The following is a 13507-nucleotide window of genomic DNA, read 5'->3' as shown; positions in this document are numbered from 1 at the left end:
ACTATAGATCCTTTACTTGCATGTCCAAAGTTTACATTCTCAGTTTATATACTTACAGAGAGATGAAGTGCGGAGCTACACTGCAATGAGTCTCATGGTCATACAATGTTAGTTGTATCCTTGGGGAGAGCAGAGCCACTGGTCCTAGATAAAACAGGCATTTCACTGCCAAAGCAAGGCATGCAGCAGCAGTCCACGACGGTGACATCGCCTCCTGCTGGTAGTGCGCGCAGAAAACTCTAGAGCGGACCACGACGACCTCGGGCTAGAAGGAGAACGGACGGTGCACGAGACACTCCCCGGGCTGAAGAGCACCTCAGCCGAAGTTAGTGTCGGTGTTGTGCTCCCTTTGTGTGGGGAAAGTAGACCTCCAATATTTCACTACATTTTTCTGTTTGGTGAATGGAAGTAAAACTTGACTATAACGCAAATTCTAGTCCAAAGTCTCTTAAATCTCAATCACACACACTAAAAAAAATAACATATAATATCTGGTGTGTTAACCACTTATAACTAGATAGCTAAAGAAGAGGTTATCCTATTCTGACACTAGTAAGTAGAATACCCAAATCGGTGGGTAAACCAGAGTATCTGGAGGTAGAAAAAATAGGATGATTTAACAAGAGAGGGTGTTTTGAGACAGGAAGAAGGGGACGTCCGAGCCCGTAGGAGGGAGAAGTAGAAGGTGCGTTGAAGGACTTACTCCTAGTGCCGCGCCGAGACGCCTGGACGTCGCATAGTGCGGCAGCACGGTTGCCTGTTTCAAAGGTCGACGGGTAGAACGGACCATGTCACTCGACGTCCTCCTAGTCTTACTGCAATGTGACGTGAATATGTGGAATCCTCGAAACGTACGTAAATCAAGGGACAAAGACATTTAATTTCAATGAAAGGGTGGTAAGAAAATATCCTATCAGTGAAGTACCCGGGCCCGAGGTCCCGTAGTTGTCTGAGTAAGTAAAAGCAGATCGTCTCCGCGGTTGTCGTTCACTGTGTGTAAGTCTCTGTGTTGTGTTGGTGTGTGTGTGTTAAACTTAGTACGGACGTACTTTGACAGACCAGCAGCCGATCTATAGTAAACATCACCTATAGCAATCAATATATGTACTTAAAAAGTAGATATATATTACACACATGAAGGAGCTTTATGTCGAGCAAGTATCTATTACATATCTATGGACCCTGAGTACAATTAAACTTTAATCTCACTATCTCATTGCGAGACTGTTAGTACTACATGCACACACATCGGATGTCGTAGATCAAGTCAATTGCGACAAGTCCAACCTGTTAGTTACAGTCCTGTGCTCTGTTGAACACATAATCGGTTAAAAACACTTTTAATCTACAAAGATGGTCCAAAAATGAAATAACGTCGAAAGCTCGGTATCTATGTATTTTTAAGAACATAATGATGTTAGTGTGTTAATATCTCTCAGTCTGTACAAAGTACTTCGTACTAGTTTAACACACACACACAACACAACACAAGAGACTTACACACTAAGTGGAACGCGACAACCGCGGGATGACGATCTGACTACAAATACCTGAACTTTCTACTTCTTACATTTTGAACACAAATACCTGTACTTTCTACTTCTTACATTTTGAACACAAATACCTGTACTTTCTACTTCTCACATTTTCCAAACAGGCTGGTTCCTTTAGTCTGAATGTGTGTTTGGTGGTGTGATCATTATTATTTAGAGTCATTGCGTGCCTATTGATTTGAACACGATCCGTGTATCCATCATTTCCTGGTCTTCTCTAAAGAAGAGGGACCAATGAAAACGTTGTCATGTTGCCGTTGTTCAGCATGGAAACATTCATTAGCTAACAATGACATTATTGTTCTATTAATATAAAGGGAGGTCAGGTACTCTTTAAAACAGCTGCTAGTTATGGGTACTTTTTACTGAAGTACATTTCAAAGCCTCTTTACTTTTACTTGAGTAAAGAAGTTTAGTCAGTACTTCTACTTTCACCAGAGTATTTTTAAACATGAGTATCTGTACTTGAGTAAAGGATGTGTGTACTTTTGCCAGTGTGTGTGTGTGTGTGTGTGTGTGTGTGTGTGTATGTGTGTATGTGTGTATGTGTGGTAGAGGTCTTACTTCTTGCTGGCCTGGCTGTTGATCTCGTCCTGCAGCTCGTCTCTCTCCTGCTGCGCCTGCCTCTTAACTCTCTCTGCAGCCGCCAGCTCCTGAAGGGGAGGAAGGAGACGAGAAACAACGTTCAGTTTGCATCAAAGAAGACAGGGAGGGGGAGGGGGAGGAGGATGGGTGAGGCGTAGGCACTGACCTCCTGCATCTGCAGCATCTCGGCCTCCATGCCCTTCAGCTTCTTCTCCGTCTCTTTGCTCAGAGCCAGGATCTCCTCTCGGGACATGCGAGTGTCCTCCAGCTCCCGGATCAGATCCTTCATCTGGGCCTGAGGACACAAGGAGTTACACAGAGTCGTCGTTACGTTAGTCCTTTGAAATATTTTTTTATTTTATTAAATACGTTGTTGGAGGCGTTCGGGTCAGAAGACTTCCATTGCCTTCTCTACCCCGTAGCTTTGTGCAGATGACATTGAAACCTTTGAATCTAAATACTATGAATATGTTTCTAAGACTAACTGAAGTACCATTTCACTGTAGTCTAAATAACGTATGTACCATTTAAAATGATTACAGTAACACATATCCGTTACACGTTTTGAGTGTCATTGAAGCCATCACACTGCTGAGATTCATAGTTCCTATTTAACTGAGACTAGCGGCTCACCTGCAGTTTCTTCAGCTGCTTCAGGGCTTCGTCTCGGTTCTTGTTGGCCATGTCGATGCCGGCCTCCAGCTCCTTCAGGTCCAGCTCCAGCTTCTTCCTGGAGGCCACGGCTGCAGAACGCTGCTTCCTCTCGTCCTCCAGCTCCATCTCCATCTCACGCACCTGAAGGAGGGACGGAGGTCAGCCATTCGCAACGAACAAGAAACTGTGACGTGCACTTTGAAGATTTAGATTAAATGGAGTTTATTGTCAATCTTTCAGGTTGTGTGTACAGACGGAGAGATCGAAATACCGTTTCCCACAATCCTGAATATAAAAATATGTATATACCTATATACCTAGTTTTAATTATAAGTATATTCGTTCCTCTCTCCTTGTCGTTATGTGCAAGTGTTACTTATGTTTGTTGTAAAGAGAGAGAAAAAAGGCACTGGTGGCCAGAAAAATACTAAACTTTATAAATAACAAAAAAATAAAAAGATAAATAAAAAAAAGTCTATAAAATTAAAAACCCAATAAAAACATTAAAAAATAAAATACTAAATATATATATTTTTAAGTCTACAATAAATATATATTAAAAAATGTACACATACACACGTATTAAAAAATAAGTCTATAAAATACTAAATAATTTTATTTTTATTTTGTTAAGTCTACAGTAAATATATATATAAAAAGATATATATATATATTTTTATACACAAACATTTATTAAATAATAAGTCTATAAAATAAAAATTCAATAAAAACATTTAAAAAAAACAATTAAAGTCTATAAAAAACCAAATAAATAATATCTTTCACATGTTTTTATTCTATAACCGACCTGTTTGACGAGCGCTCTCTTCTTCTCCTCGCCCATCTCGTCCTTCCCGGACAGGTCCCTCTCGTACTGAGCCTTCATGGCCTGCATGTTGACTTCCAGGCGCAGCTTGGCGTCCTCCGTGCCCTGCAGCTCGTCCTCCAGCTCCTCCAGCTGCGTCCTCATCTCCTCCAGCTGCTGGTCCATCGCACGCTTCGCCTTCTCCAGCTCGTGCACCTGAAGAGGAGGAGGAAGAGGAAACAGGTTGATTACCAGGTAGGTTAACACATACGAGGAATTGACTTGGTGTCGTGTTGCGGTCATACAAGTAAAACAAAGATTAAAAACACAGATGGAAAACTATTTGAAGAAAACGATCCAAGTCAACTTTAATGTCAATCTTTCAATGTGTGTACAGACGGAGAGATCGAAAGACCTTTTCCCACAAACCAGAATATAGAAACAAATATATATCAAAATAACAGCTATACAGGGTTCATACACCTTTCACCAATGATTCTCCATGACCATTACCTCATTTTCCATGACCAAAGAAATGACTCTGCGGTACCACTGAAAATGGTTTATTTTAACATGGAACAGGAAAATATGGTCTGCCTATGAAACATGTTGAGCCTATCTAAAACAAATCCAATAGTAGACTAACTAGCTTCTACAGGCTAAAGCAACTCAAATCTCTCACCAGCTAAAACACCTCATCAGTTAAAAGCCATTTTACGTTTCATTACTACGATACAGTATTTATTTATTATCCTTATAGTATTACTATTTCAGCGATTAGATAACATATAAATTATATTTGATGCACTTTTCACTTCCATGACTTTTCCAAAACTTTGGGGAAAATATAGTTTTCCATAACTTTCCCAGGGCCTGGAATGAGCATTTTGAATTTCCATGACTTTCCAGGTTTTTAATGACCGTAAGAACCCTGGCTATAATAACATTAAAAAAAGATAGTCAAAAATAGCAGTTTGTGATGAAGTTTGAACGGAGCACACAACAGGAATAAAGATTTTCCTTTTTCCATAAATCCGTTTTGAAGACTTCACTTGAATCCATTAAGTTTGGCACCTTATTCCAACTGTATATAGACTCTACTTGCACTTTTTCTATTCTGTCTTATTGTGTTGCTCTGTGGGAGGAGCCTGTGAGCTCAGATGTTCATATCTACACTGTAGCTCTGCACACATGACCATAAAGGCCTTGAATCTCGACACTCACGCTCTTTCCGACGTCGTCCTTGGAGGAGACGAGGTCCTCCATCTCGGCGCGCAGCAGCTTGTTGTTGCGGTCCGTTTCCTCCTTGACGTCCATCAGAGTGTCCAGCTCTCGGGTCAGAGCCAGAGCTCGGGTCTCCTTCTCTCGGGCCTCGGCTTCAGCTTTGTCTCGCTCCTCTGCGTAACGAGCAGAGATGTTCTTCTCCTCTGCCAGCATCTACAGGAAGTCAAGAGGACAGAGTCAGAGCTCATTCGAAAATGTCTAACATGCCTTTTGGACTTTGTAAAAATCAAATCTGGCCTGTGAGGTTTTACGAACGTAGGCTTTTACTGTGTAGTCCTGATCACTCCATGCTCGTACTTTTTACCGTTTTCATTTAAGGCAGTTCGGAAAGACAAACTTAAGATGTACCCTAATATATCTTGAAAAAATACCGTGTAATTGTTTGCTGCCAAATGTCAATACAAAATATATTACAAAACAACATGCCTTTTTGTATGCCTTTAACACAGCATACAGGAAGTAAAGAGGACGGAGGCGGAGCTTATTCTAAAATGTCTAACATGCCCTTAACTCGAGAGCAGTTTTGCTTTTTACATGAAATGGTCGGCCTAACCCTAAATCTAACCAGAAAGGCAAATCTTTAATCAAAAATATGAACTTTATTTCATGCCTTTTGAAATCCCAAAATCCAAAAGCAGTGTTTTGTTTGTTTTTTAAACATGAAATTATCAAAATCGGAAAGGTGAATCGTCAATTTTGTATCAAAATATGAGCTTAATTTTTCAAATGTTCATGGTTGTGTATTTAAATGTTCATTCACAAGATCCTTTTTTATCCAGAGTTTAAATTGGTTATCATATTACACAGAATATCCCCTTCTGTGGGACTACCAGAGATGGCCAAAGTACACACATCCTGTACTCAAGTAGAAGTACAGATACTCGTTTAAAAATACTCTGGTGAAAGTAGAAGTACTGACTAAACTTCTTTACTCAAGTCAAAGTAAAGAGGGCTTTGAAATGTACTTCAGTAAAAAGTACCCATAACTAGCAGCTGTTTTAAAGAGTACCTGACCTCCCTTTATATTAATAGAACAATAATGTCATTGTTAGCTAATGAATGTTTCCATGCTGAACAACGGCAACATGACGTTTCCATTGGTCCCTCTTCTTTAGAGAAGACCAGGAAATGATGGATACACGGATCGTGTTCAAATCAATAGGCACGCAATGACTCTAAATAATAATGATCACGCCACCAAACACACATTCAAACTAAAGGAACCAGCCTGTTTGGAAAATGTGAGAAGTAGAAAGTACAGGTATTTGTGTTCAACATGTAAGAAGTAGAAACTAAAGGAACCAGCCTGTTTGGAAAATGTGAGAAGTAGAAAGTACAGGTATTTGTGTTCAACATGTAGGAAGTCAAAGTAAAAAGTAAATAAGTAGTGGAGTAAAGTACTGATACCAGAAACATGTACTTAAGTACAGTAACAAAGTATTTGTACTCCACTACTTCCCACCTCTGGACTAATAAAGGTATTCTGATTTGTTTACTATAAGTGTATCAAATGTTCCGTCTTCGTACCTGGTCAAACTTCTTCTGCTTCTTCTCCAGGTTGGAGACGATCTGCCGCAGGTGGTCCTGGTCCACCAGCAGGTCGTCGAGCTCCTGCTGAACGCGAGTCTTGGTTTTGTCGAGCTTCTCGAAGGCAGCGCACTTCTCCTCCATGCGCTGGTTGGAAGCCTCCAGGTCTCTCTGGTATCTCTTCTTCGCCTCCTCCGCCGTCTCCAGAGACCCAGCGTCCGTCTCCACCCTCTTCTTCATCTCCAGGAGCTGCAAGGAGAGAGGAGGAGGAATCAAGGAGAGTTATTCGATGAATGAGTCCCTAGCAGAAAGTGTGAGTGTCTTCATGTGTCGTCTCTTCTCACCTGAGCCTGGACGGTCATCAGCTGCTTCTCCACGTTCTTCTTGGCCTCCTCCTCCTCCTCCAGCTGCTCCTTCAGGTTGTTCTGCTCGTCCTCCAGCTGACGCAGCCGGGTGCTGTGAGACAGTTTCTGACGCGTCTCCTCCGTGAGAAGCTCCTGTTGGAAACAAGGGCATGGGAAGATGAATGATATGCAGCAGCAGCAGAGATTTTCATATCTAAAAATAAATGAATCCCCGGACACGTCTTAGGCCCCAGCCACACGAGGACGATAACGCAAACGGACCGCAATCGTTATCAAAAAAGTTTTCCGTCCACACGCAACAGAAACGTGTCCGTTCAGGTTCAAAATTATTGTTTCATTTTGTAGTCATATTAGAATCTAAAGTTTTTACAGAAGGGATTTTGGATATCTCTTTTTATCACTCCATAAATCAGAAAATACTGTCACCAGCCCTAAAATATCAATTTTCACCATGTTTTTAGGTATACAATGTTATATCATTCAGGCTATGAATGATATGAACAAACCCTTCAGTAAAAACCTTCAGAATATTGAGAGGAATATAACTGGAAGGTTTGGTGTATCTACGTGCTACTGAAGTGGACATTTCTCACTCATTTTGAGAAAAAGACCTTTAAAGATTGCTGTGAGGCGCTAGCTAAACCCTCCTGTTCTTTGAATGACAGCTTGCGCCTCGACGCACTCTCTGAAGGTATTTCGTGTCATTTGTTTTTTCTTAACCTTGTTTCGTGCAAGTGGCAATTGTTGTCGTCTTCTCTGTGAAAGTTTTTTTCGCCGTTCTTTTGCCATTTTGAGATTTAAATTTCTAGCGGAAAGCTAACCAGGAAGTGTTTTAGCACACCACGTGACGCATCTGAACGAATCACGTTGTCAGAAATTGACACCAGCCAATGAGATTTTGTTTCTTGGTTTAGGACCCCTTTTGTGCTTTCACGATTGGTTGCTGATACAAAGGAAATGATCATATTTGGATCCGATGAGATTGTGCAGGAGAGACAGAGCTTTCGAACAATATCTCTGATGACATGGTGCACACAGCGGTCACGGTACTTTACGTTACGTTACGTTAGAATGCCAACTTTTGGTGAATTTAGGAGAAATCTACTGACGCAAATAGACAAACTATAATACAAATAATCCCCTAAATTTGTATTTTGTACATTTTCCTTCCAAACGCCTGAAAGAAAACATGTTATTGAATCAAAATGGCACAAAATCTCAAAATTGACCAGTGCATGAAAAACGATGTCTTTGGCTGCCNTAAATGTTTTTTTGTATAATTATGATATATATATACAACAGAATCTGAAAGAAAACCTATAAATTACAGTATTTTGTGTTTAGTGTCAAAACTTTCAAGTGCAAACTTGAAAGTTTTGACACTAAACACAAAATACTGTAATTTATAGGTTTTCTTTCAGATTCTGTTGTATATATATATCATAATTATACAAAAAAACATTTAAAGAAAGTTTCTCTTCAATACTCTCTATCAGCGTTTATCCCTTTAGTGCCTCACTTTCATATACCTCCCCTATCTTTTCTGCTCTAGGGGGGAGATCTGAGAAGCGGTCGAGGTCGGAGCAGACGGCGAGGGGTCAGGGAGTATAAAAACGGAGTGGTCGGGGCCTGGGTCGGCTTCAGGGACAAACTGAAGAGGATCGTGGAAAGTAAATACTTCAACCGGGGGATCATGATCGCCATCCTCGTCAATACCCTCAGCATGGGGATAGAGTACCATAAGCAGGTAAGACACAACTGAAATGTGGGAGAGAGACAAATGTGAACCGTTGAGATCATTGTTTCCAATCGTCTGACCTTTGTAGAGAAACAAGTAGTTGGATGAGAACTGTCGGACGCGGCATTTGTTTGTGAAACTGGCATTTGGCTGCCTGAGAGTATAATGAGAGGAAATTAGGCAAAAGTCAGGGGAGGTGGCCAGGGGTGAGGGAACAAAGGAAGAGAGTGGAGAAGTAAAGTATACCAACTGTCTCCTTCTGACGTCCACACAGCAGCGTCAAAAAATCTTCCAACGCTTCTGCCCATTCACTTTGAATGGTGTGGTCACGTTGCCTCGCTTTTCGCCGAACTGCATTGTGGGGAAGCAAAGCGAAGGTTTCCAGGATTTCCAGGATTTTCAGGATTCAAAAGTTGTGCAATGTTCAACTTTTGAGGTGGAAGCGTCAGCCAATCAAATCCCGTTTATGCAAATCTGACAGTACAAGCGCTAGCCAATCAAACCGCGTGTAAGCTGGGAGAGCCAGACCGCAGTTCATTTCCTCATATTCCAAACGGTAGCAAAGCACCCGGTTCTTTACGACCAGTAACTATTTACCGGGATACCAGGCATGGAGGGAGGTGGCAGAGACAGTGGGTGAAACTGGTAGGTTTTCGCTTGTTTGGGGAGTTTATATATATATATATATATTGCTCGCATAAAATCCCCTGGGTTTTTTGCTTTGTATGTCGGGGGCGGGATATTCATGTGATTGGTTGTTGGTCNCTCATATTCCAAACGGTAGCAAAGCACCCGGTTCTTTACGACCAGTAACTATTTACCGGGATACCAGGCATGGAGGGAGGTGGCAGAGACAGTGTTTGGGGAGTTTATATATATATATATTGCTCGCATAAAATCCCCTGGGTTTTTTGCTTTGTATGTCGGGGGCGGGATATTCATGTGATTGGTTGTTGGTCGCGTTGCTCGCAAAAAATCCCCAAGCTTTCAGACACGCCCACCTCCAAGATTTTCAAGATTCTTTTAACGCTGCTGTGTGGACGGGCCGTCACACACGAATACACACTCCGTCACACTCAAGGATTATGTTTCTAGTTTACCGTGTGCGGCCAGCATCTGGAAAATAACAGCTTAATAATACAACTCCTGCTTCCCTCGACCCACTTTCGCACACTCTGACACATTTGTAGAGTTGTGCCGACACATTCATCTGCAGAGTTTTCACACCCAAATATCATTTAAATGCACACACACGCACACACAACCTTTTAGTTTTCAAGCAGCACAGCAAATGGGTAGAATCCATAAGACAAGATTCTTCTGCACACACACTCCTTTCTCTTCTCTGTGTCCTCTTGCTCCCATCTCCTCTAATTCCCTCTCCAGGGGATGTGTGTGTATGTGTGTGTGCTTCTATCTTTGTGATATAAACACAAGAAGCGACTGGGAGAGCCATGGCCTTATTGGGCCAATAACACACACACACACTCACACACACACACTCACAGGGACTGAAGAGTTATGTAAGAGTTCCTCCTCCCCTTAGTACCCTTCATCCCTCTCATGTGACACCCAGCCAAACTTTACGAGACTACGAGTGTATAAGTGTGTGTGAGGTGGTGTAGGAGGTTGAGTGTAGATCGTGTGAGTGTAAAAATCGATTTCAAATGCACCGTCTGGAAGCTCGAATCTGAGGATACTATAAAAGTATGACTTGAAGTTTTAATACGCAACCACATGCTGTTCATGAATGACACAAATCCAACTTGATCACTCACAAATAACAGCATCGACGATAAATCCCAAAGTTAATTTTTTTAGGACTATATTACTCTTCGTTGCCTGCAAGATGAACACAACCTCTTTCCTGGTAGTTTGTGTACACCACAAAAATCACAAATAAATGCCCAATAAATATATGCTTTAAGATTATTGTGTGTAATTCACATTTAAATAATCCTAAAGGTAACCTGTCTACCCTCATAAACTAGCAAATGTTCATGTTTACATTTGTATTGTGTGCCTCTATTTTGACACGTTCATATGTTTGAAATGTTCAAAAAGCTCTTTATTTTTCTCATACTGCCTGTATTCTTTTCACCCTCTGTCTGAAACCAGAGCCCAGTCTGCTCTGATTGGTTAGCTGGCTGGCTCTGTTGTGATTGGTCAACTGCTTAAAGATGTCCCGCCCCTTAGCCTATCACGTATAATGTGTTGGAGCGCTAGAAAATAGAATTGAAGTGTTACATAATGATGTCAGTGAAGTAAACAAAGAAGTCAAGTGGAGGCATTTACAGGAAAGGGAAAATCCCCAAAAGCATTAGAAGACCACTTTAACCCTCACAAAACGTTTTAAATGAGCTTTTTGTTGTTTAAAAAAGAAAACAAACACCATATCTCAATCTGTATTTGATTAACACACTCATGTTGTTGAAGGCTTAGGTGTTAAACCCTTAATTCTACATATCTGCATTTATGAATGCATGGGTGTGGGGGAGGTGCATATCTCAGTTGTGCTTTTGTTCCTCATATTCTTAAGGGCAAGGTCATTCGTAGATTGGCATTCAAACACATTGGAAACGTCTTCCTGCGGGCACTCACAGTAGTTCATTCTGATTGAGCACTCAGTCTGTCAAACGTAATGACGGGGGTGGAAAGCAGCGTCTAAAGCAATAGTTCCGAACACTCATTCGGGGTGCTTGATGACATAAAACATATTGACATAAGGAGAGGCCGTCCTAATTACTTTTAAAGCCACTCAGTTGCTAATGATCACGGCAATCTATTGCTACTATAAAACAAAGTGCACCGTTGTATTAGGCTGACATCTCAAAGGCAGGTTGATGGGATGTATTAACAGAGGGGAGAGATCTTTTCCTTTTCCCCCCCTCCCACATTTGCCTCCCTCGCCGCTGGACCTGAATACAATCGGCTTTTCTAACCTTTAAACTCAACCAGCTACTGAACGTTTTCACACGTTTGTCAACCCACTAGAACAGGAAGCAGAATTCAGTGTGCTGAGTAAATCCTAAAAGCAGAGAAGACATTAGGATTATTGGGTCGTGCATGCTTATTGAGATTTTTAAACCTCCAACCCTTTGGCTATTGCTGTATTATATGTTGTAGTGTTTGAATTCTCCTGTTGGCCATTCTGCACCCTCCCCTCCCAACACACTGTAAAGATAAGTATAGCGGCAATAAAAACTGCTGTGTAGCGTATGGAAATGATTGCCCTGCAAGTCAGCAATAAGCTCTTTAATTTCTCCGGTGTGTCGACCACAGAGGTAATGAAAAAGCCTGTAGTCCACTGTTAAATAATAATGTATGTGACTCTAGTATTGTGACGGTTTTAGATAGCGGACAGAGAGCTCTTTTAAAGCTTTGGTGAGGAGCTTTAAAGTTTTTTATGTGCCGCTGGCTGGTCAGTAAAAGACAATTTGAACAAACAGCCAGGCGGCAAGTCTTTCAATTGTCTGCCCAGCTCTTTCAAAAATAAAATAAAAACATACCATTGTTCTACTTCACCATACGGAACTCCAAAAGTTGCAATAGGGTCCCCTGGTGTTACTGCTTTGGTTTTCAAAGCATCACGACTGTCCCAATTAACTCAAAAGCTCATCAGCCCAAAAATAGTAATGCAAAAAAAAAAAGGGAAGCTGCATGCGTTAGATTACACAACCCCGCACTGCACATACAGCAGTTCATATTGACACTGAGGTCACAGTTATACAAGCTATAGCAGTAAATGTTTCAAGCGCCGTCAAACTACTGCTGTAATGGAAGTAATAGCTCAGCATGGTGGCTCGACCCAGACACACACACTTACCCTTTACTGCACTTTATAAGAGACAGCTAAGCAATGGATCAGACAGGCTCGGTTTCAGCATGTCCAATAGGCTGTTGGGGAGAAAGTGTGTGTCTGTGTGCGGGTGTATCACAGCATAGAATTGGGTCACGTATCAATACACTGAATCATACAGTGATGGATTTGGCTTACAAGAAATATCCATGAAATTGATAAAGATACAGAGAGTTGTAGTTTATCTGTTTGTCATGCAGTGACATCTCAACATCTACCTTTATTAGCTGTATTCAAATACAATAAGTATTGAAATAATGAATGAAATACACTATAAAATGAACATCCCTCATTACAATTGAAAGTTATTCATGCCGAGACTTAAGTAAGTAAAGAAAAGAAACTTCCTTATAGCATTACAATCAAGTTCATTATCATGCAGAATGTGTCATCCACAAAGGCTGATTGTGGTGGAGTAAAGAAAGTACATTATTTTCCGGTTAAATGCCTTAAAGTGGAAGTACTGCAGTGTGGTTGGAGCAAATGTGAAGAATGCCAAACATACGGTTTATAAAATAAACTTAGTTTAAACAGCTTGTCTTTCAAAAGGAAACAAGTCTGGGTCTGGAAATGTGGCTGTAAAAAATACATCTTCACAGGAGAGATGTGTGTGTCTGTTGGAGTGTGTAGGGTTTGAGAGAGGGGGGGAGGTGTGCAGTGTAGTCTGGCGCCCTCTATCTGTGATAATTGGATGTAAACATTGATTTTACAGTAAGTAGAATGTACTGCAAGTATGCCTGAATGAATCATCTTTAATATAATAGGAAATTATCAATATGGATGATGACGATGATGAATTGACTAGTGTCTTTGTGAAAGGGAAACCCCTCATTTACCTCCAGCTTCATTCAGCTTCAACATATGTATGTGTATAACACGTTTTAAGAATGACAAACAACGAAGAAAATAGGCCAACTCTTGATGTTTCCGCCGGTTACTGATAGTGCACTATAACACAAACTGAAGGTTAACCCTTATCTGCTGCTGTAGCAGGACATCTGGGATTTTATATATTAAAGGTCCCATGTCATGGCCATTTCTACTGATCATATTTCCATTGTTGAGGTCTACTAGAATAGATTTATATTGTGTAATTTCCAAAATCACATTGGTTTCTCATACAGCATCTCTGTATAG

The 13507-nt window shown here is 41.0% G+C and overlaps 2 protein-coding genes across 2 annotated transcripts in view; one reads left to right on the top strand and one right to left on the bottom strand.

The window, feature by feature from the left end:
* Positions 1-2113: 2113 nt before the first annotated feature.
* On the bottom strand, positions 2114-7800 carry LOC104950172 (myosin-9-like). The gene is made up of 8 exons (XM_010776659.1): positions 7771-7800; positions 6753-6905; positions 6409-6657; positions 4822-5034; positions 3601-3813; positions 2772-2933; positions 2305-2433; positions 2114-2206 (listed from the first exon to the last, which is right to left on the bottom strand). Exons 1-8 carry the CDS (start codon positions 7798-7800, stop codon positions 2114-2116), a joined length of 1242 nt encoding a protein of 413 aa, XP_010774961.1.
* Positions 7799-13507, top strand: part of LOC104950162 (voltage-dependent T-type calcium channel subunit alpha-1I-like) — a 9355-nt gene continuing 3646 nt past the window's right edge. Inside the window, exons 1-2 of the mRNA XM_010776648.1 lie at positions 7799-7819; positions 8326-8520. Coding sequence (XP_010774950.1) covers positions 7799-7819; positions 8326-8520 — 216 coding nt within the window. The remainder of the gene's footprint in view (positions 7820-8325; positions 8521-13507) is intronic.

This window comes from Notothenia coriiceps, unplaced genomic scaffold, assembly GCF_000735185.1.
Source record: "Notothenia coriiceps isolate Sejong01 unplaced genomic scaffold, NC01 NC01_scaffold00000339, whole genome shotgun sequence".
Lineage (NCBI taxonomy): Eukaryota > Metazoa > Chordata > Actinopteri > Perciformes > Nototheniidae > Notothenia > Notothenia coriiceps.
Note: the sequence above shows the minus strand (reverse complement) of the source record. Positions and strands in the feature narration are given on the sequence as shown.